Source organism: Molothrus aeneus, chromosome 5 (assembly GCF_037042795.1).
Source record: "Molothrus aeneus isolate 106 chromosome 5, BPBGC_Maene_1.0, whole genome shotgun sequence".
In the NCBI taxonomy this organism is placed as follows: Eukaryota; Metazoa; Chordata; class Aves; order Passeriformes; family Icteridae; genus Molothrus; species Molothrus aeneus.
The window spans coordinates 17,696,646-17,721,845 of NC_089650.1; the positions used below are offsets into that span (position 1 = coordinate 17,696,646).

Sequence of the window (25,200 nt, forward strand, 5' to 3'; positions counted from 1 at the left end):
CCTACAGCAGTGGATACTGCATATGTGATGGCAATTCTTCAACTGTACTTCTAAATGCAATGTAGACATACATTGAGTTTTGATATCCTGCCACAATTGTTTTATTTGAATTGCTTTATTTCTATAAAACATCTGAAAATCTCCCTCCTAGCACCCCTTTTCCCTTTTATCATAAATGACTGAAAAAAAGACAGCTTCTTCTCCCTGTAAAGGAAAATCATGTAGTATCTTTTATTTATTCTTAGCTACAGTGAAATAACACTTAAACCATCTGGCAACTAGCTGAAACTAAGGACAAACACCCTCCACTAACAGTTCAATACAGAATCAGAGAATGATTTGAGTTAGAAGAGACCTTTAAAGGTCATCTAGTCCCATACTCTTGTAGTGGGCTGGGACATCAATCACTTGGTTCAGGTTGCTTCAAAGCCCTATCCGACCTGATCCTGAATGCTTCTGAATATGGGGCATGCACAACTTCTCTGGGCAACCTGTTCCAGCAGGAAGAAGACTAAAAGTAAGCAGAGAGAAGCAGGACATAGATTTGTGAGGAAATTTTTAACTATCTGAAAATCTTGTTTTCTCGTTTCTCTTAACCAGCCAGATGATTTCTCATCACATTTTATTCAGTGAAAGCCCTAAATACAAACATGTAAGTTTGTGCAAATAAAACAGATGCAAAATCCCCATATAGCTGAGTAGTAGGAAAAAAAGAACAGAAAGCTACATTGGTCAGGAGAAGTTTACTCATAAAGGGGATAATTAATGACAAGAAAGTGTCCCAAAACAAAAACATAAAATGCAGTCAGTGGTTTTGGTTTTTTGGGTTTTCTCTAGTTTTGTTTTTTATGTTAAGCATAGCTAAGCTGGTATTTAGAGAGCAGAATATGCAGCATAGGAAAGCATTAGACAGGTTGAACTATGCCCATCTGACTTGCATGAATTCTCAAGTCTGAAATGTCTTCCTTGTATAGAAAGGAAAATCTGAACCATATTGGAACTTATCTGTTGCATCTGGGGGATGCAACACTCTTCTTTTAGTTTTATTTCCAGGCTCCTTTGGGTCCTTCAGACAGAACACATTATAACTTTGCTGAACAATTTTGAGATGTAAAACCAAGCAACAATAACCCCTTTTTTTTCCTAGTGAAAATCAATTTTAAAAAAAGAAAGCAAGTGATGCTATTTTTTTAAAGAGAGAGAGCAAAAAGTAATGATGTATATGTGGAGGGAAACTAGCAGTGGTTAAAATTTTCTGGTCACATCATCATTGGTGCTGAACAAGGAATATAAACACTATCAAGAGATATACTAGAATAGCAGCCCCTACTCCCACTAGGCAGCACTGCAGATATGTCCCCAGGAATCCAGTAATGAAACAGAGAAAATTGAACATGTGTGACAGACAGAGAGTGAAATGAAGCACAAAAAAGTGCCACACAAAGGCTTAAAAGGCTTCAAGGTGTGAAACACTGAGGAAGAAGTCAGAGTGTAAGGGATACGTGAACCAGCACAAGTGCAAGCTGAAAACAGGTACAGGACTGTGGCATTCACATTCCCTGAAAAAATCCCTTCACCCAGGATTTTTCTCCTGGGAAGCTGAGAAGCCTCAGAGAAAAGAAAAACAATTCTTATCTCATTTGCTTCTCTGTGTTTTGCTCCTTTGAAATGTGTTTGGAGATGGTTTACCCACAGGTGATTGATTGTCCCACTGGCTTCTGGTGTGAGTTGGTTTGACTCATTGGCATTCAGTAAGTATCCTTTCTGTATTCTTTAGTATAGTATGGTACAGTATTCTTTAATAATTCTTTAATATAATATAGTATTATAAAGTAAGAAATTAGCCTTCTGAGAACATGGAGTCAGATTTATCATTCCTGCCTTCGTTGGGGCATTCCCTGCAAATACAATACAGAATTTTGAGTAAGCAAGGCTGAAAGTGATAGAGAGCAAGCAAGCACAAATGTGAAAGAGAAAACAGGGGTGCAGGTGAGCATGCAAGTGAGCAACAGAGCACAGCAGTGACAGGCTGTGATGCAGTAAGAAATGGTGAAAGTAGGAAAACTGAAAACAGTTCCATTTAATTTCTTTTTTGTTGCTGCTTTTACCCTCATCATTGATCAGAAAAGAGAGTTTTACATGAAAACACTCCAGACAACCCTGTGAGAAAGAAACAAAAGCCACAGTGATCACTAAGAATTATCAATAAACAAGGCACTGGGAAATTGCTTTCAATTGTGTCCAGTAAGCTGAGGTAGTCAGAATGACCATTCAGTGTCTTCTTTTGAAAAGAGCAGTGCGGAACAAAAGGCAACAAGTAACTTCAAAAGAGCAACTGAGCACTTAATTCTCACTTCTCTGATGAACTGTTCTTGTCACAGTCTACTATGAAGCCAAACATATGTATAGAATCACAATAAAGCTTTCAGCAAGGAATTAGGAGCAGAGAAATTAGGGACTACAGACATCAGGTACAACTATCTGTAAGGCATAGAGACTAAATAAGACTAAATAAGAGGTCTACCACTGTACTCGGTTTGCATGACAAGGTTTTGGTAGTGGGGTGACTCATGAGCCTTTTGTTATGTTTTCTTTCCCCTGTTCAGCTGAGGAGAAGAGTGAGGGTGACTTCAGTGGATGCCTGGCAGTCAGTGAAGGTTAACCCACCACAGCAACACAGCTGCAGTTACATAAAAGTATGAAACCAGGAGATATTTCCTCATTCAGAAGAATTCAAGTTTCAAAAGAAACCTTAAAGAAACAGAGGCATTCCAGTACTTATCTGGATAACAACAGTTATGGTGGTCAAATTACTCCGCTTATTCCGGTAACAGTCTTGACGCACCACCTCTTTCTTTCCCTCTTTATCACACAGACTACAGGATACCTTTTTTAAACTGGTACTATTTCCAAGAGTTTCAAGAAAATTCCCACCTATGTAAGATGTCAAGTAGAAAAAAGAGGAAGCTATTTCATTTCATGGGGTTAATGGCAGAGAAACTGCTTGTTATGGTTTTTTTGAAGACAGTCTCAAGTTCATTAGATTTTAAGAGTATTAAAGCCAAGAGGCTGGATGACTTCCCCATGGGCACTCAAACTGTCAAAAAAGAGTTATTTCATTTAACCTTTTGACAGTCATATTTATTTTATACAATAAATTTAATTTGTCATATTCACAAAAAACTGTAATAAAGGATTTCCATGAATTCATTTATATCTTGAAGGTTACTGAAGGTCTACATGGTGAACAAATAACTCATTAGTGCTTATCAAGTCTCAGATTTGGATTTCATGAACCAGGTTTCATCAACATCAAGCTTTTTCAAAAACTACGTACAGAATATATTATAAATAATATGTAGCATAGCAGGTTGCTAATGATTTCCTCTGGGGTTATGAAGGTTTCATTCTCCTCCCCATCTGTCTTCCTCTCACATATTCTCTGTCCTCTCTCCAGCTGCTCTTTCTGTGGCAGTTTGGGTTTTTTTCCTTTCTTAATTTTTAATTCTGTTATCCCAGAGGTGCTACCACTGTGGCTGATGGGCTTGGCCTTGGCGAGGGGCAAGCTCTTCCTGGAGCTGGCTGGCACAGGCTCTGTTGTAAGGGGAGCTTCTCAGGGAATTCACTCATCCCTGTTACTCCCCACACTACCAAAACTTGATCTCACACACACACTCCCCGAATAAACCCTGAACCACCCACTTTGAAAGAAATCCATTTTCTCACACAAGTGCACTCAAGAGCTTGGAGTAGTTCATGTTACAAAGTGAGACTGTCACTCAAAAAAAGCATTCCTAAAGCTTAACAGCATTCATTTTTCTCCATCAACACTTCTTTGCCTTTGCCTAAAAAGGCTGGTGAGACTAATTAGTTCCCAACACTCCACTATTGTTAACAATAATATTACCTAGCCTATAGAGCGTTTTTCATCAGTAGATCAAAAAGTGCTTAGGAAATAAGCCAAGTGTCATTACCTCATCAAGTAATAACCACTAAATAATCAGCTCTGCTGCTGCTTTAATCCTTAAAAATGGTGTTTTAAAATCATGAAGAAGCCAAAACATAATCTCCAAATAATACACCTTCTCTAGCAAAGGAGATTATTTATTTCCTGTTCAGTGGAACCCAAGAGAGCTCCATGAAGCAAATAGTGAATATATTTGCAAAGATATCACATAGGATTAGAAGGGACCTTTGCAGTTATTGAGCTCAGGTCCAGTTGTCCCAGGCTGAAATATCATATAAGCCCTTTCTTAAACAGCTTGAGTTTTGCATTAAAACTAGCGAGAGTTATTTTTCATTAATACCACAGAGAGTCTGTGTCAGAAATACACTGATCTGATGAACAGATATTTTCTTCCTATTTGCATTCCTAAATGCATTATTGATCTGATAAAACACATTTGTCTTGGTATTAACAGTATCTGCTCGTGTGAAAAGCTCTGCCCCATCTTGTGTATTTAGAAAGTTCTCAATCTGGTAAAGGAAAGGAAAAAACAATTAAGTCTCCCATCCTAATATCTAGCAAAGCCTTTCAAGTTGTGCCTGTGGCTATTGACATCATATATACATCACCAACTATCCCCCAGTATCAAATCCAACTTTACTAGAAATATTTATTCAAAGTCCAAGATTCAGTTCCAGATGGTCAGCTAAGAATCCACTATAGTGTATTAAGACTACTCTTTTCCAAGGTGCCTTACGTTTACACTTACCAACACTGATTTTAATTTGCCACTGTACTGCTCTGCTCTAAAAAAAATCTGCGGTGATGATTTCACAACTCTTGTTCACAATCTATCAGGACACAGAACTCTCTTCTGTTTAGAGCTACTTCTCCTCTTGTCTAACTCTACCTAAATCTCCCATTGCTACAATTTCAGGCTGTAACTTGCTATGTTCTGATCAAATCCACTTTTGTATGCAATGAAAAGTCTAGTCAGCTTGCAGCATTGAATACAAATGTGCAGTCCTTGTCTTCCTGAGAATTTCACTATTTATCAACCTTTCTCTCTTTAAACAGCTAGAGAAGAGGATTGACCTTCTACCATATGCTTTAGGACTGTACTAAGAGAACCTTCTCAACAAACATCCTCAGAAATAATAATTCAAACATCCTGCATTACTGCTTATGTGAAGTTCTGATCTGTTTTACCCTACCTTTGCTATCTGAATAAACAAAGATCTTCGCACTTACATTTTTTTCTCCCATACCCATAAGCTGGCAATTTGGTAAAAATTGTTACCGATTTGGTAACAACATTCTGCTGTTAATACTATAGATTGTGTCTAAAGATAAAGAGGAATGTGGTTTTACCCATAGTCTGGAATCTCAAAGCCATTCTTTCATTGAACAGGACATCCTGAAACAATATTGATTCTCTCAGTTTCATCTCTTTTTTCCTTTACTTCTGTTTCAGTATCCAGAAATGTACTTTGCCTTTTATATGAATATAAAATAATTAACCAAAACTTTACGTGTTGTAGTTACTTCTTCAGTTTTCTTTGTAGTACACTGGAACTGCTCATTAGAGTACACAGGCAGAATATGAACCCCTTATCAAGTTGCAGTCATTGTCTTTTCGTTATTCTTCATATTATTTTTAACCACATAACCATCAGTAGCCTTACTAGAAGGTTGATGTATAGCCTCTGCTCTTGAGTTAGACTAATAATAGAAAGTACTAGGAGGTTTAAAGAGACTTGAATTAGCCTTAAATAGTCCTTCCACCATCAGCCCCCACCAAAAATGCCTCACTTACAGGATCACTTTTCTCTTTCTCTTTAATATCTTGCTCATCTAATGTTGTATTTGCTCTTGAGAGGGCCAAATAAGCTGGTTATCCATATTCCTTGTAACATCAAATTCTCTCTTAACAATTATTGATGATTTCCTACAGTTTTAAAACACTCATTCAGTTAAATCCATAAACACTTGATGACTACCAAATACTAATCAAAAATTTGCAAGTTTGACTGGTAGCTTTTATGTTCTGAATAGGTTTCACATTGAAAAATTTCCTGTAATTTCAAAATCTACAAACCTAATGAATAATCTTGAAGGTCCACATTTTCATGGTGCTGAATCTTTTCACACATACATGATGCTCAAATACAAGAATAGTGTGTAGCCCAGCGAGGCTGCTTTTAGTGATCCTGCAAATGGTGCTTTCAAAACAGAACTCCATGTCTTCCTGACTCCTCAAGATAATACCTTCTCTTTTCCATATGAATCCACTTTTTTACTTCATCCCACTACTTGCAATGCATGCATATCTTGTCCTTTGTCTTTTCTTCCTGCCTGGATTATTACTGAAAAAAGCCAGCTTGCAACTCCATTCAGCTTGGAGTTTATGACAAGCGACAGTAACACCTGAGAACTGTTCCTTCCTCACTCTCATTCATTAGCTCCTGTATTCCTAATTAAGGTCTCACTTTCTCAGTTTTCACCATACCATTAGAACTTCTTTTCTGTGAGATCCACTAAAAACAGGTTCCAACTCTCAACAATTCTGTTCGTGATTGCTACTCTCACTTACTGCAAATGATTCTTCCAACAAGCACCACATGAAATTACCACAGATAATTTTTCCACCAGTAGAAGTCTTCCATTACTTGTCTGCCTCTAACCAGAGGCTATTTCACCACAGCTCCTAGATCAAGCACCTTACTTTAGTGCAATCAAACAGTAATTAGCAGGAAAATAACCCCTGTCCAGGAATGGCTCAGATTATTCCAATCTTACGTGCAGTCAAATAATGTGCCAGGACCTTAGCGGAGTATTTCTAAACAAGATTGAAATAATATAAGGTCTTTCTATTCATTGTAATGTAATGATGGATATACAAAGTAAACAACTATTAGCTATTAAATGTATAAATCTATTTAAATATGCAAATGTTTTTCCAAACAATTTGTTTGCAAGGGCAATACCTTGTCCTTAATAAAACAATTAAAGAAATTGCGAGTCTCATCCTCTACACATCAGATGTGTTCATAGATTGTTGTATGGTGCAAATATTTTTTCCCCACAAAATTATGATTATGCTTTGCATCAGGTTGACAATACCATTCTAGATATGCCTACCCTGAATCAACCTACAAATTAAATTGAAGAAAAACAGTACTATTGTTGTAGATTTGTTGGTGGAAAGGGTTCTGTCCTTTCTTTGGTGGTAGCAATTGCAATGTGTAAAACTATTTTTTTAAGCTAATATCTAGACTTACTGGCCTATTGTGTGTGTAGTCTCCAAGATGAAAAAGTGGCTACTAAGAGCAAAAAACTTCTTTTAAAAAAAGACCATTTCTAATACAGCTCAGCAAGTTTCTGTGACTTGAAAACTTAAGAGGCCTGCTGAAGTTCCAGGGTTCATCCCAAGTGACCAATGTAGATAGAGGCCTTTTAGGAAGCTAAAATAGTACAGCTACACAAGAGTCTTCCTGGCAAGATAGAATAAATCAATACCTCCAGTACAGAAAAGTACCAGGCTGGGAAGCCAGATTTTCTAAGAGATTTTAAAAGGCAATGAGAGATTCTGGATTAAAGATCTCAGGTGCTCAACCTGAGCCTCTTCAAGTTTGAAGGGACCTGTTTTTCAAACAGGGGAAACACTGACTCAAAACCAGGCAGCCAGAGCCAGAAATGCAAGAATGGCAGCATCCACAATTACGACCTGCTTAAAATGCTACTTGAGTGATTTCACATCATGTGCTGTTCAAATGAAACTGCAACTTCATTGTTCAACCAACAAATCCACATGTTCACACATCCACAACCTCATACATGAGGTCTATCTGAAGACCACAGAAAAGACAAACCATTTTTCTTTTGTGCTGTGTGTTGCTTTATCTTAGTCTGATCTGCCCTTTTCTAACTTAGAAAACTGTAATCTCCTGCTGCTCCTAATGGAGACCCACTCCTAAAACCTCTTAGAAGCTGATAAAACTCCAGAAGTAGGGGGCTATGTAGATTGCACATTATCATCTATCAATACTTCACTGTCTGGTTGTAGTTAACAGGTGACAGGAGTAGCATCATCTCAGAGAAGAATTTTAATTAAGTTTAGGGCTTCTCTGTAAGGTAAATTTGTGCCAGTCTGAGGTGTGCCATTTTGAACAGCAACTGCTATGTCAACTAGTCAACCACCCCACATGAGTGCTTTTATCAGTACAGATGTCATTTTGGAAGCTGTTTTATGAAGTTTTCAATGTGGACTCTTTCTTGTCATTCCCTGATTCAGTGTGCTCCACATCATCCATACTGCACCACAAATCTAACCACACTTCTCAGGCACAAATAAATAAATGCATATAAACAGGAGGTGAGGACAAGGAGGATTTGGAATTTTTTAAGGGGAGCAGGTAGTCACATACCAAAACAACAATTCCCATAGTTTTCAGTATCTTGACTTAACCCATCTTCTTCCTGAATACAGTAAAAACCATGAGTCCATTAAGTACCTTTGTTCAAGAAATAACTTTCTTGCCTCCATCTCCTCACAGTGGTCTTCAATTAAAGCCTAAAATGATGAAATTCTCTGAGATTGACAGAGGAAATAAAAGGAGAGAAACCACTGAAATGCATCTTCAGAAGCAGGTTATTAAATGTCCCACAGACATTGGTGTGAGTGGCAGCCACCAGAGCTTAGTGGAAAAAAGAGAGGAGAAAATTAAACTTCTCATTGGGCCTGATGATGATTAATCTCTTCTCTGGTGAGCTGAAACTGCTTAATCTTTGCTATTAATATCATATCACTGAGGTACCTGTATGGCAGCTGAAAGGGAGCATATGCAAACAGTTAAAACTGGGGAGAGGAAATAAAGACCGCAAATAACAACAGGGGGACGTTCTGCTCTTAAGTCTCTCAAAAGCAGGAAACTCAGTATGAAGCAGAGAGTCACCATCAGCAACTCTGAAGTCAGGTTACTATGAGGCAGCTCATGGGCAAACAAAGTAATGCAATTTAAAGCAGATAAATAGTAGGTTTCAATCATTTGGTTAAATGACTGCATTTGCATTCTATGGGAAAGATCACTTAATTCATCACATCTCCACTCAAGTGTACATGAACAAGCAACTAATGCCTTCACCCAACTCAAATAAGTCAGATAATTGTTATTTTCAAACTTACTTACCTCTGTGTATATTGGCAAAGCTTTGAAGAAAGTTAGCTGGAGTTCCCTGGAAACCAATAATTACGTGTAGCTGTGCAGATGGATTTGTAAACTTGGTTCCTATAAGAATATTATAGAAAATGTAACCTCACTGTTGAGATTTTTACCTTAAACCCTTTGGGATTTGTAAAGCACTGAAGCAAGAGGTGAAATAGCTAAATCCATTATAGTTAATACTGCTAGAAAACATTCTGTGCGTATTATATTTCAGACCAAAAGAATCCTTTGTTAAAGTCAGTGTGGATCCCTTGAGATACACATTATAACAGTTTGATTAGTAGAGAATAAAAAGCAGACTTTTATAGCATTCATTCATCCGAAAACATTACTCCTGCTAAAGTTAACAAGCAAAATCACAGAGTTGGGTTAAATGAAATCCAATGACAGCCAGGTAATATAGTGATGGTGAAATATTAAAGTGGCAATATGATTCCAGTACAATTCTAGAATGCTGAATGCCTTAACATTGGGAAAGAAACGGATGAGAAATCTTCCATGTTTTAATGCTCTAAAGGTAAATTGTAAACACTACAGTGATTTTATGTTTTTTTTGGAAAATTGAGAATACAATACTGATAGATTTTAAGTTTATAAGCCTTGATCCCATGAATAACTGGTTGCCAAATTAGTGCTGAAATACATCTTTCTTCTTAAATTTAATAACCATGCTTAACCTGCAATCGAAACTGTGATTTGATCCTTTCTGAAGGGTTATTTTTCACAACTGAAAACGTACACTAACCTGGAGCCCAAAACAAATATTTTGCTTGGGAAATTAGTTTTTCTGGACTGGGATGGCAACTGATCATCCTGATAACTAGCTTCTACTAGCTATGGGAAGATTAGCAATTATCCTATGAATTTATCTCTTTTTTTAAACAGCTATAAGTTGTGAGAGCTGTAGCACTGTAACACTCTCATCTATAGTCCTCAAGGTGATATTTTTGCAGCTCACTTTATGTACTGCTATATCTCATAATCATGATTACTCACTTTACATGAAACTGAAACTGTAAAAATGATCCTTTTCTGTTTTTTTTCCCTATCATCTACTTCTTGTCTTTCACGTCTTACCTTAAAGCCAGAAATATCTGGACAGAAATTAAAGCATGTATTTTTTAACAAGACAGAATAATTTATTCAGAGAAGTGCTAGAATCCTCCAGCAGCTTTAAAATCAATTGCAGAAATCTGGCTAGAAGAACAGCTCTGGTGTATCTGGAACACATGGGTCAGATGCAGGAATTACCAGCCAGCATTATTCTATCAATTCTACAACATAATACAGTCTGTGCTATGCAAAATGTGAGAGACATTGACTGTTAACAGTCACTATGATGGTAAAAACCTACAAATCTTCAATCAGTAACTGTTCTGTGTAATTTTGAGAAGAATCTACAAATTTGTCTGTCAGGTCCATTTTGAAACAAATTAAACAAAGACTGTTGTAACTAGTCTAGGAGAGATGCAATGACACATAAATAAGGAAAGGTGAATGATAAAGTAGGAAAAATTGTAGGGAAAGAAAATGTTGGGGAGAAACACAACAACTTCGGGGTATTTTTTTTCACTCTACTTAATCCCATAAGAAACTGATAACTTTCACACTTCTTTATTCCACCAATTCCCCCAAGTGCTTTTCAACATATAGGAATAATACCATCTTATTAGCTATGGCTTTATTTCAGCTCCAGAAATAATTTATATATTACAGAAATGGTATGCAACATTCTTTGATTTTAAACTATATTATGACAACCCCAATCCTGTGTCCATGAGCCAAATGAAGATCCTAGTGTAGCACCAACAGCTATAACTGCCCTGGGTTTAAACTGCTTAGGAAAAACAATAATCACTTGGAAGATGTAGGGGCCCAGGCTTCAATGGCCAGATAAGAGCCCACAAGCTGCCCAGGCTTCCCCTGCTGCTCATGGTGGTGCATCTCTATCCCTGACAGGGTCTGTGCTTGCTCAACAACAGCCAACACAAGCAGGGCTGACTGTGCTAGAATCACACTTTCAGTTCATTCTGTAGATACACATTTTTGGTTTTCTAATCAGGACCCTGGTGTGTTACTAACTTCAAGCTTGTAAGCTGCTCCAGGTGTTTAAATGCTTTTATTGGTGGTGGTGATTTCACTGGGCATTTCAGAAGTTGAGGAAGCACTATGCAAAGAACAAACCACACACCTCTTCTCTATAATAGGTACAGACATTATTACAAGTTCATTGGAAAAAGTATCTCATTGTGAAACACTTCATTTATACAGTAAAATATTTTAACTGTGTCTATAATTATTTTTTAAAGTAAATATATACCAAACAAGCACAGTCTCCTTTGTATTGCGAATTTAATTTAGGAAAATGTGATGATTCTATAATTTTCTTTTTGTAATTTTAACTTCACTACTTTCATCTCTCCACCCCAATTCCTCATCTCTGCAAACTCTGACATTCAGCAATTTGAAAGACAAACAGAATTATAAAATTTAAAAAAAAAAAGGTTTAAAACCTTGATGTTTACATCCTGGACTTTGACCATTTCACAGAATTATAGAGAATGTCAGTCATACCACAGGTTAGAAAGAATTATTGTCACAGGATGGCTCAAATAGCTTGAACAGGGTTAAACTGGAAGAGAATCTCAGGCTAAAAACGTATCAGTCTCCAGGTCACCAACTTTTCCTCTTTCTGTTGGTATCTACAAAGCTGAGTGAACCAGGATGACTGCTGTCAGGCTATGTTTTTGAATTTAGTCGTGCATGTCACTCAGTAGTCCAAGGATATCTAGATAGATTAAAAAAAGTCTCTTTCAAGTCTAGAAACAAGAACTGCAAAGCAACACAAGAGAAGTAAAACTTCAAGGGAAGGAAAAAATTAATCAGCTGAACAATTCAATGGCTGTCATGTCTGAAAAACGTTTGAAAAGGGTACAGAAGGTTTAAATAAAAGAAATGTGTTGAAGATACTGGTATTGTTAAGCTAACCATACCTAAAACAGATCAACCCAAAAACAGGGTATCAACCTTCCCACTTAGTTGCTTTTAAACCATTCCAGAGCATAATCTGCAGAACATAAGAATGACCATACACAGTGTATGAAGTAATTATCTGAATTTTTTTTTAACCAGACTCCTCCTCCTTCTAGTATTATATACATTTAAATAAATATTCAAAATATGAGTTTAAAAAGTACTGTAAGGCACTTCAGATACTATTTGCTGTCTAACAAGACAAGATTTTGACTTCAAACTTTTTCCTGATCTGAAAAACACCCCACAAATTTTAAATACAAAAAATTCAGAAAAATTAAACAGCCCAGATTAATTGTTCTGAGAATCAAAACCAAAATTTTCATTTCTATCATTTAAAGCATCTCTTTTTCAGATTTTTTTTTCATCTTATGCTTATACATTTGTTGACCTGCTTGCCTGTATGCCCCCAAAGCTCATTGATTAATTTCAAATTACTTTGTTAGAGGGAAAGAAGTCAGAGGTAATGAAGCTTCTACAATTGCCAGAAACACAGAGAGAGAGAGAGAGAGATGCCAAACATTTTACCATTGAGAAATACACTGCAGCAGAAGCTCAGGATTTATTTAGACACCAAGAGATCCATATGGGAGCTAGATTATATAAATTGTAGGAAAAGCAACTTCAACATCAATCAGCTGCATGGTATCAATCACAGCAAGTCAGGCTACATTAGTTCCAGCACACAAAGGAGTTCAGATGTACTTAAAATTGCACACTTTTTTTCAGAAAGCCAAGTGTTGCTTCTTGGGGTTTGTTTTTCTGTTTATTTTTAGCAAGACATTTAAGCTCACCTTGCTTTTCGTTTTTATACTAAAAAACATGTTTTGATGATGAAGTGAGTAACTATCCATCTTTGAAACAGAGAAGGAATGATCAGGAAATAGCAGTCCTACTTTTAAGTCTTCCACACAGCCCTAGCAGAATTTGGGCATCCAGATGTCTCTTCTTCTTGGGAGAAATTTGCTCCCTTTTGTGTAATGCAACTTTTATAGATGGCATTTTTCCCAAAAGTTTGTTCAAAGAGGGAGAAAGACCAAGATGAAACAAAACTCTTGAGAAATCCCACAGGTTATATTCATTTAGCTGCTGTTCCAAAGAAGCTGGCCCCTCACGCCTGTCAAAGAATTCCTTTTCATTCTGACCTTTATGTTTCTGCCAGAAATGACAAATTAAGAGCTGTCACGGAAAAGAAAGCCAAGAGAAAAGTGGTGTTTAGAAGCAAAGAAACATTCCATCCAACCATGAGATTGTACAGAGAACAAAGAAGGTAAGCCCACAGCCTACTTTGTTTTTCTGAAAGCACGTACTTAAAAATATGAGCATCAAAATAAAACGTGTGCCCTCTCTACTGGAATTCTTTAAAGAAATGTAGGCTTGCTTTCCCTTGGCACAGCACACTGACAGAAGAAGTGGCCATTGCAAGATTCAAGGCTTCTCCTGAGATGACAGGGTATTGGTTTAAGAATGTGAACTCCTGGCAAGCTGAAAAAAACCCAGCATTGATTTTGACATTCAACTTCAGCATTCCAGTGGGAATGGACATTACTAGCTAAGGATAAAATTGTATTGCAGAATTCTAAGTTTAATCAAATAAAGGTTGAGAAGAAAAAAAAAGTCCATGTTCCTCACTAACTCCACCATTTGACCTCCAAAAGCTTCTCATGGCCATGGTGTATTTTGGCTTACACTCCTGATGCAAGGCCATTCTTGTTTTGGTAAAGAAACTACTTCAAATATCCTATCACTGCTCACAAGAAGGCTATTTATTTATAAAATGGGGAGTCAAATTCTTTCCATATTCACTTAATTTTATTTTCTTAGTGATGGACATATAAGGCTTCTCAAGTCTGTAAAAAAAAATCATAGGATCGCTGACTCCTCAGTTAAAGATGATGAGCAGAGAACGAGCTCTCCAGCTTTCACAGCATGGACCTTCTGGTCCTTTATCAGCATTCTGTATAGCCAAATCACCAGGGTTTCATAGAAGGACAAGTTTTCCAGGAGCAACAAAACTTCTCATAAGCCTGAGGTCTTTGCTATCATAATTGATGGTACTCTGGTAGGATTCCCAAACATATTTAAGAAGGTATAGCAACTGCAGTAGAGACAGAGGTGCTTAAGTGGTAATTCTCTATCACCTGGAATAAATGTAACAAGAGAGGAGTCAGCCAGCACTATTAACTCCAGAATGGAAAGGAAGGGGTGGCTTTTTGACTAAGGAGAGCCAATATTCACTAAATCCACCTCCTGTACACCTGTTCAGGCACTCATCACAGAAGCACCCTTACTTACATGCAGAGGCACCCATTTAAGACTTGTCCTCTCAGAACTTTATTAAAAAGACAGGATCAATACAAAGGTGGAAGCTTCTGTTTTAAATGGACATTGGATTAAGTTGTCATGTTTAATTCTGTTGAGACACGTAACAGATAAAATTCAGGCCAACTGGAGGAAACATAGTAAAAAAAGGAATGGTATGTTTTGTGTCTTTTTGATTACATTGTCTGTGAGGGAATTATTTTCTGATGATTGTTCATCAGTTGCAAGTGTCTGATAGACATTTTAGTAATTACTTATTTGTTTGCCTCTTTCTATGAGCCACTTCATGCAAGCATTAAAAGTTTGGGCAGTTTTCATCATGCACACAGATCACGTGATAAACTTTTGGCACTTAATTGAAAAAAGCTGAACCCCCAGAATCAGTTTTTTGATTCAATTATTCACAAATATGATTTCAAAATCTACTTGCCATGAATATTAAAACTGGATATTCATTGTTCCCATAGACAGTCTTCTCAATTAACATATTCACTAGGATATTTATGGAAACATACACAAAAAGAGTGTGAACAGCATTAAAGTGAATCCATTTAAATACAAAGATGAATATTTGCAGCCTTCCTTCAATTTATTTTATTGTATTTTATGAGGTGTTTGCCCAACTCTGGCTTCAATCATGTCTCTACAGATGACTCTGACTGAAATGACTTGTTAGGGAATGATAGCTGCCCAACACTGGAGTGAAAAGAGGACAACCAAGGAAAGCAAGTCCCAGGAAAGAAGGCAGGCTCTATTTTTTAAAATGCTACCCGAGCAGTTAAAAGAAACCAAAGTCAACTACTCCTTTACAGAGTCCCTACAGGATCTCACACAACTTTCAATTTTTGATCCTAAGGTTACATTACTGGCTCTGTCTTTCCTGGGAAATATATTCCACACAGGAGCTCTACACACATACTGTAGGATTTCAGCCTCAAGTGGATCCACCACACAGGGACTAGTAACACAAGTATATTTTCATCCTGTCGAAACGGAGGTGACTGTAAATCTGCTGAGGTCACACAGCCACAGTGAACTTTTTCTTCCTTTTTCTTTTTTTTTTTTTTTTTTTTTTGAGGAATCAGTAATCCAGAAAGTATGGTCAAATTACAGTTCCAAATCTCCAATTTACATGACCTTCATGGTAAGGGGGAGAGCCAACTGCTTCATATGGCTTGAAAAATTAAGCTATTTATGGAGCTACCATTAGTTAGTGAAACTGCTATTTTCTTTCTAATGAAAATTCATCATGTACTATTTGATTATTTTCTCTTCTCTGTTTTAAATGCACTCCACTCTTCCTACTCTATTACTTTGTCTTTTGAATTAATTCTAAGAATGTTGGAACAATTAGCTTTTTCATTCAAAGTAACAGATAACTGAAATTATGGTGTCCTTGTGCATTATTAAAAACAACAGTAACCAGGAATATTCAAAAGCCACAGAATATTCAATATCATCTTTAATATTCTTCTTCATAACCTTAATAGACATTTATCCATGATTAATGAGACTTTTAGTACCTACTGCTGTTACAGCTTGGGTAACACCACCTCCAATGAATATCCTAAAGGAAGGGTCTTACTGCAAGTGTCAAGTGACAACTGTGAAGTAGCAGGCTGCCATGTACTTTCTGACAAGAGAACAAAATCCAAAACAAAACAAACCGTCTTAAGGAATTTGAAACTATTCAAAAAGCAGGGCATGGGAACAGACTGCAGCAAGGCATATTTTATATTACAGATTGACTAACAAGGCTTCTTAAGGGTTTCTAATGTGATCCCACTCCCATGCTATGGCAAATGAATAACTTAAGTTCTTAGATATAAACACATGGATGAGTAGTGTTATTCCTAATTACATCAAGAACTTACGAGGCAGACACAGCACTACAGATTTCATATCAGACATTTGAGTCTAGAGCCCTGAAACATACAAACAAAGAAAAAAATGCAGAAGAACAAAAAAATCCCCACAAAATTTTTTGCTATGGCAACTCAGCTAGGTCAATCTTTTCACTTAGTGAATAAAAGCCCACAGTGATTTTACTACTGTACTTAGGTATTTCCAAACAGAAACATTCCCAGGCCTGGCATGGCAATTGGATTCACCAAGGGTAAATCATGCTTGACCAACCTGACTGCCTGCTGTGATTAAATGACTATGAATATTTGACCATTTGATGCAATCTCCCTTGAATTTAAGCACAGTATTCTTGTATCCAAGCTGGGATTTTACCCTGTATATGGGTGGACTACTAGATGTGTGAAAAACTATCCAGAATGTTGGGGTCAAATAGAGGGGGCACTAATTCATGGTGTGTCTGCAAGTCCATGTCTTCTCTGTCCTTGGACGTTTTCAAGACACTGTTGAATACAGGCCTAAAAAATGTTGCCTGATTCCAAAATTGATTTGAGCAACAGTTTAATAAGAGAATTCCTGAGGCCCCTCCCACACTGAATAATTAAATCAATCTATGAGGATACCAAGTATTGATGATTTCTTTAATTTGCTGGAGAAAAGTCTAACAAGAATCATTTACTCAAAACTAAAACCAGATGTACTGAAAAGAAAATTTCTAGCCCTGTGATTAACAAAAGAAACAAGTGCCAGGAGGCAGAGAGGATTCTACATTCGTGACGCTTTCAAATCAAGCCGCAGTGCTGTTGTGAGCCATTTTCTACTCAGTTAGAGAATCACAGAATGATGCAATTGTTTATGATGGAAAAGGCCTTTATGATCATTGAGTCCCTCCATTAGCCCAGCAGTGCCATGTCCACCACCAAACCATGTTCCTAAGTGCCACATATACACATATTTTAAACATTTCCAGAGGTGGTCACCCAAACACTTTCCTGGGTAGCCTGTTCCAATGTTTGTCAAACCTTTCCATGAAGAAATTTTTCCCAATATCCAATCTAAACCTCCTGTGGTGCAACTTGAGGCCATTTCCTCTTGTTCTACTGCTTGTTACTTGGGAGAAAAAAGCCACCCCCACCTCACTACAACCTCCACAGAGAGCTCAAACATGAGTAAATTGTGGGAACCACTGTGGAGAAAAAAAACCCAAGAAGTCATGTAGAATATCAAAATGGCATTAACTTTTTGTCTTAATACTTACACGTTAAGAAAATACAAGCTGTTATTTGGTTAAATAAATAATCAATCTTAGTTTTTTAACCAAGAAACATTCAATAATCCCCATCCAAAACTAAGAAAAAAGAAAACAGACACAGAAAAATAACCGATAGTTACTAACTGTACATAATTTCCAGTCCTTTTCCAGTGCAAGGCTACAATGTAATAGGCTTTGTTCCCTAGCTTGCATTTAAGATTAATTCACAGTGAGAGCTTTAAGTCACTTCAAATACCCCATAGCAGCAAGATTTGTATTGAGTTCTCTGAAAAAACAAAGGATTCTACTCACAGAGGAATTTAAAACACCGTGGCATTATCAATTGTGGACACAATTAAAATAGTCATTATGACAAAGCAGCATAATATTCTTCCAAAAGCAAAAAGGTGAGGCCTGCATTTGCTCAGCTTTTAAAAATCAAACAAAATCAGTACTGTTCTGCCTGCCAGATCATTATTTTTAAGTATGCAGCTAGCACCCCTCGTATTTCCAATTTAACATGAATCCCACAAGTGTTTCGTTCTAGAATGAGCTCACGGAGTTACTGCACATTAAGGTAGAATTGTAAGTACTTGAATAAATTTGCATAAACAAATATTTGTGCATGGAATATAACTAATTCGGAATCATATGCAACACACAGAGAAAATCTTTACATGCTCTTACTTGTGATTTAACATGGAAACCTCTTTTGTTTCCAAACACAGCACGGATTCGTCAGCCAAGGATACATGAAAGAAGTTTGACATTTTAAACAATGCCTTTTTAAAATTATCAGACTGTAAACTAGTGACTGAACAGTTTTTACAAGGTTGGAACACCTTTCTTCATGCTAATGCAACTACAAAGGCCAAACGACGTTTTTTGACTCTTGCCAAAATAACAGACCTATTGTCCAATATAAAATGCTTCACTTCCACAATAAACAAAACAAACAAATTTTAAAAAGCTACAAAGTAGCAAAGAGCAGGAGAGCCAGAATCCTTGATCCTCCCCTAACTGAAGTATTACTGCTGAACGTCTGTAAGGCCAGGAAAAAAACTTCATCAGACAGGTAATGTAAAAGACAAAGTAGTGATTATTCCCTGTCTCATTTTAAAAAGTGCTCATTACATAGCTGCAAGTCAATGTACCTATAAACTGGAGGATTTCCATCTAAAAAAGAAGGGGACAGAAAGATATTCCAACTAAAAGAATCCACTGACAGTCAGGTGGATGTTGATCCAAACTACTTTTATGTAAAGAAACCTTATAAAGATATGCATTGATTTTCTGTGTTCAGCATATCTGAAATGAGATGCTAAAAATCTTACAGGGCATAGGATAGACCAACTTTTAAAAATTAGAAAATATAGAGAAAAGATTAGTAGACTGGGCGGGGGGGGTTGTTGCACATTTTCAAAGGTGAGTGGAAAACCAAGTAATTGTGGCCAGTAATTAACTGAGCATCCTCAGTAGCGATAACATGGTAACGAAGGCCTTTTGTTGAAATCTGCACCTTGGGAACTATTTCATATGCAAGCCAAACAAACAAAATTTATTTAAATAAAACCAATGATGACTGATCTACATTTGTCTGCCCAGCTACAAATCATCCAATACCCCACCACCCTCCCCTCAGCCATTATTCCTCTCCTACCTTCAAAACTCCCAGCAAACAGATAAATCCACGTAATTGCTGGGACAAAAAGGATGGTCAGAGAGGCAGCCAGGAATTTCCGTCGCCCTCTGCAGATTCCCAGCATTCTCTCAGGAGTGCAGAATCCCAACTCAAGGCTGTTCCTATGTTGGAAGCAAATAGTCCACAGCCTCCCACATATTACTCCCTGAAAAGGAAAGGAAAAAATATTTCAACAGCTTATCACTCTACAGAAAGTTATAGACTATGCCAGTATTCCAAAAGAGTTAAAAAACAGGGCTACAAAAGGGCTGCTGCAATTGCAAGGTGGTACCCATTTCAAAATTATCCACAACTACTTAATAATAAAGCAAGTTTTAGAAGTCAAATTAAGACAGTAAGTAAATAAAGCACATCATATCACCTAAATACACACTAAGCTCCATCTTACCAAGAGATGTCAGTTTTATTTACATTTTGTCCTCATTTTTACTTTACAGGAACTCTGAGATCTTTGATGCCCATGTGTGCTGGGGTCCCATGGCAGATAAGAGAAAGCCACCCACATTCCTTCACCAGCTCTCAAAGAGCAGAAGTCACACCACTGAATCAGTGATGCATTGCAATTGGTCATGAACTCAAGAGAGTGAACCAAAAAAAGGAAAGCTGAAGTTTAGGGGTAGAGAGATGTTACTGAAATTACCCACTTTGCACACCAAAAAACAGTGCTGATGAGCTGCTGTGTAAAAGGGGAGAAGAGAAAGTGCAAAATGGGCAAGGAAATATTCATATTCACATAGGGTATATCAGGAGCTTTTAGACTGTATGCCATGAGAAAAATTGATTCTACTGAATAATGCAGTTTTTATTAGGAAAAAAAAAATCCGATCCTAATTTGAAATAATTGTTCTGCATTTCAGAGGGGCCAAGAAAAAATATATTATGATTTTTATTCACAGGAAAACAATTATTCCCACACCAGGGGAGGCATGCAGAGCATAAAAACGATGTTTCATACTGATAGCATGTTTTTTTGAATGGGAAGGAAAGGCTAGTAGCAGACAAGTTAGAAAAGGAAAGAGAAGCATTCAGTCCATGCAAATCTACTTCAGGTTTTGTGTGAAAGGGCTTAGATTTTCAATGCTAAGAATAGAAGTAGTCTACAAGAATGGTAGGGAAAGAAAGAGACTCTGGAAGTACAAGGGGTTTAATAACAGCACCCTTTGACTTATGCTTCAACCAGCACTCGAGCTGATACAAGCAATGTATCATTTCTACAGTGGCATGTTAACAATGGCTGCTGTGTGTCTTGAGAGTGTCTTAGCTCTACAACTCCATATATATTGCAGCAAAAATCAATTCTGAAATTAAATTACAGCAAAAATGAGAATGTAGACAAGAGAAATAGGTTCAGACAAAAAGTCTCTTGTGCTAGAGATACCTGGCTGCAGTAATCAGGCAAACTTACGGCTGTTCCTTGAACATTCAATAGAGCCCACTTTACTACAATACAGTTTAAGAGCCACGATAGTACTCTGACCTTGGAACTGATAAAATGGACTATAATTTGTCCAGAGCCAGCACAAAAAGCATTCCATTGTGTCAGCTTTTCAAGGCAATGAATGCCTCACCACTGAGATTTTGCACAAAATATGTGGGCAGACTTAATATTACAACTGTGGTATTAGAGTCACTCTGTGTTAGACGGAGACACACATTTGGTAGATAAATTATGGAAAGCTCTTATCTTTACTCACTGCATTTGGATAATGATTACATTTCATTTCTTTTCCTTATAGCACATAACTTGTACAACTCTGAAGAGAGTCCTTTACATGCCTTCTTGACAAACACTGATAATTTCCCAGGCTTCTGTGTTTATAAGCATGTATATTATAAAATGCACAGAATCACTTATTTTAAGTAGGAATTCCTTTTTTTCCTTAAATGTACTGGCATGCGCCACTGACATCAGTCTGTGCAAAGAAAAATAAACCTCTGAAAATATAAACTCCCAGGCACAGTCGTTGGCAAATAGCCACATCTTGCACTGAAACATGCACTGGCTGGATACTGCCCCTATCAATGACGCCTGTAAAACTTACAGGTAACAAATTAAGAGTCAACACCACAGTTTCTGAAATCAAACTGTTACAAGTGTGCTGATACAAATTTCCAGGGCAACAACATACAGACTCTGAGTTACAGTGCTGCTAGTGGATTAATTCATCCTGGGGTGGCATATTTAAGAAATAATTTGATTTTTCCTATATATTCTTTTAAATATCCATGCAAGTTAAGTTTCTGAACAGGTTGATATGGAGGATGGAATCCAGCTTTTCTGCTCTATGAATATAAATTACTCTAACAAATCAAAAAGATATAAGGCACAACACCAGTTCAGCTGCGAAGGAAAGACAGAAACGTGGCAAATTCAGTTTTCTACAAATTGTCATCTTTCAGACAAAACAGCCAAATCATTTTGTACATTCATGTGTATCTTTTATCTAACTAGAAAAACATTTGGGAAAATCCTAAACAGACAAGTCAGCTTGTGATGGATCACCCTAGGAAATGTTAATGTTACATCTTTTAACAGTGCTTTAAAAGAGCCATATAGCCACTTTAAATTATGCTTCTACAATATCCCCACCTTCCCAAAATTGTGAATTGCTTCTCTTGGGGCCTAAATATTCATTTTTAGTGTATAAAATCACAGCCCCTGCTGAGTAGTTTTTTCCAAAGTAGATGATGCATCATGTGCAACCCTTACACAAGCGATTACATAAAAGGTCCATGAATGGTAATGAAGATCCTTGGCTTACAGGAAGAGATTTGGACTCAATCATGTATTCACTATTGGCTTTACTCAGAAACAATGTTACCTAATATACCACTGTCAAATAAATTGAAAGAAGACATTGCAGCTCTTTCGACTTGATTTTCTTTTCAACAGTGCCAGATTGACATCCACTACGGAAGGAAAGGGATTTGACACTGGCTGGACCAAGGGCTGAGCACAAAACACATTTGCACATTTCTGCCATACGAGCCTGCAAATACCTTTCAGAATTCTCCTACAGTCTCCACCACTCCTCAGTAGAACTGCCACAGTCCTACTGAATCAGTCTGTCACCTGCCTAAAAGCTCTTCAAAAGCAGTTTCATGGTACAAGCTAAAACTGAAGCTACTTCAGATGTGACATTGCTATGCACATTCATCTTTTCAGTAAAATGGTTCACTTCATTTGCACAAAGCCGTGCAGTGCTCCTCCTGACAGTTTTCAGTCTCAACAGCTATGCTAACTAAACACCTGTACCCAGAAATACACAGCATGAAATATATCAGAAACTGTAAAACAAAGGATGAAGGAATAACCCAGCTAATTTAACCACAGCATCCAGGTGTGGTATTCTGATGAAAAAACAGCCTGTGGTTGCTCCTTTCCTGTTGCCCAATGTTAGCATTTTTAGATCTGAGCCACAAAGAGCATCTGCAACTTTATCAATCCTTATTGGGTTTATCTCAAAGCAAGAGAGACCAAAATTAGACCCAGAGAGAAAGGGAGCATTTATGTTTGCAGTTTCAAACACAGTCTCAGCTACACCCCTCCAGCCACAATCAGATTTCCTGCTTGTGCCACAGATACTAAAAAGTGCATGCATTGCAAGATATTGTTCTACCTTCCTCTTTAATTGTGCTCCAAGAGCATCATATAATCATATTTTAGAAATATGACTCAGGAAATACTACCAACAAAAGCTAGCTGCATGTACATCATATTCATTATGCCTTGCTGTCAGCGTGTCAGGTGCTCTACAGTTCTAGGACACAACAGTTCAGGATTTATAAACCTACTGCACAGAAGCAGCTCCACAGACTGTGCTGTGACCAGGGGCCAGCTCACCCCTCCCAGACTGCTGCTAACCATGCTCCAAAAGGCTTGGACAATGCCAGTGTGCAGGGTCACAGTGGGAACTAAAATAATTTGGGGTTCTCATTACTAAGATTTACTCATGACTTACCCACTGGACCAGAATGACCTTTCTTACCTTCACAAATAGTCAAGTACTTCCATTAACTACACAAACTTAACAGAGTGGTTTCTTTGTTTTAAATTATGGATTATCTCCTCAGCTAAGCATGAAGCAGCTAACCAGTATGAGCAACACATATATTAAAGTATGTAACACAACACTAATCACATTGGTATTCAGTTTCTATACATTTATTTCTTTTAATTATGGCATGAGAACTCGACTATGTCAGACATTCAGCAGGAGTTCTGTGAAACAGTGGAAGTAATTATGAAAACAAAAATCAAACACAATTAACTAGATTTAACTGCTCTACTATAAAAAGCTTTTCTAACTGCTTCAAACATTTCCTTGCATTTGTTACAGTTAATCTTTTCCCAGTAATCTTCCATTTGTTTTCAGAGCCACTGGAAATAAATATATACAGTTAAAGCTGTTTACACAGCAATCCTGTGCCTTGGCTTTGTTGTGTTTTTTAAATTAATGTTATCCAATTCTTTTTGCTCTTGCAGTCTCTGTGCTCTCTTTCTGCACACTTGCAGTCACAGAGTCAATGAACAATTTCTGCTGCAAAGCTTTTCCCTTGGCTCTGTATCAATGTGGTATTCATCCCTTATGGGAAATTTTTCAGATTTTTGTCAAAAACATTAATAACATAAAGTAAAAAAGCAGTATCTTATGCAGTATTTTTCTGGTTTTTTTTACATGTTGGTAATGAGGGTTTATAATGAGTTTACTCCTTGACAGATTTTACCTTGCAGCTTTGCAGTCTTCCCATTATGGGAGCCGGTTGTCATGTGACATTGTAATATTAAAGAAAAGTTTGGTACCGTAAAGGCAGGTTGTAGAGTAAACTCAATATGAAAAAATTAAATTATAAATCTTTATTTAATTAAACATTTCTCTGTTAATTTTCATGGTTTAAGCCCAGACAGCAACTAAGTACAACAGAGCCACTTGCTCCCCACACATCCTTCCAGAGGAATGGGGAGGAGAATCAGAAAAGGGGAAAACTCATGGGATGAGCCAAGAACAGCCTAATAATTCAAATGAGGCAAAACATTATTATTATAATCACCATTATTATTACAATAACAGCAACAGTAACTGTAATGAAAAGGAGACAGAGAAAGGAATAAAACCCAAGAAAAAGCAAGTGTTGCCCAATACAGTTGCTCACTGTCTGCTGACCAATGCCCAGCCTATTCCCAAGCAGCAGCCAGCCCCTTCCAGATAACTCTCCCAGTTTGTATACTGGGCATGTTGTCATATGTATGGAATATCTCTGGCCTTTGGGTCAGCTGTCCTGGCCATGCTTCCTCCTGGCTTCTTGTGCAGCTCTCATTGGCAGAGCATGGGAAACTGAAAAAAACATTTTATTTGAATAAGTATGACTTGGTAACAGCCAAAATATCAGGGTGTTATAAACATTATTCTCATATCCAAAACACAGCACTGTTCCAGCTACTAAGAAGAAAATTAACTCTATTCCAGTCAAAACCAGGATAGTGAATATATTCCACTTCTCAAGGTTTTAGAAGAGAAACAGCATCTTGAAAGAAAATGCCATCTCTTCTCCCATCAATCTCTTCTTCTTCTACCCAGAAGAAATTAATGCAGAAACAAATCTAAGGCCCCTTTTGTTCCCAATTTCCAAATTTCCTTGGCATTGGAGAACCTCAAAATCAGACTTCTTAATCCTACAGTACCATGACTTTAAAGAAGTGAAGCCACTTTAAAGTAAAAGATTACAGCAGAGGTCCAAATGCTACCAAATGCACTCTTTCTCAACTAGTTACAAGGAAGCAGTCCTATCTGTAAGAGAGAAAATAGCCAGTAAGTTGACAGCACAAATGAGTTCTGCCTTGGAACTATGCTAACTG

At 37.2% G+C, this 25,200-nt stretch overlaps 1 protein-coding gene across 2 annotated transcripts in view; it reads right to left on the minus strand.

The window, feature by feature from the left end:
- Positions 1–25,200, minus strand: part of LARGE1 (LARGE xylosyl- and glucuronyltransferase 1) — a 272,061-nt gene that overhangs the window by 171,425 nt on the left and 75,436 nt on the right. For both annotated transcript variants that reach the window (XM_066551016.1, XM_066551015.1), the window contains one exon: positions 19,302–19,488. In XM_066551016.1, coding sequence (XP_066407113.1) covers positions 19,302–19,407 — 106 coding nt within the window. In that variant the 5' untranslated portion in view covers positions 19,408–19,488. The remainder of the gene's footprint in view (positions 1–19,301; positions 19,489–25,200) is intronic.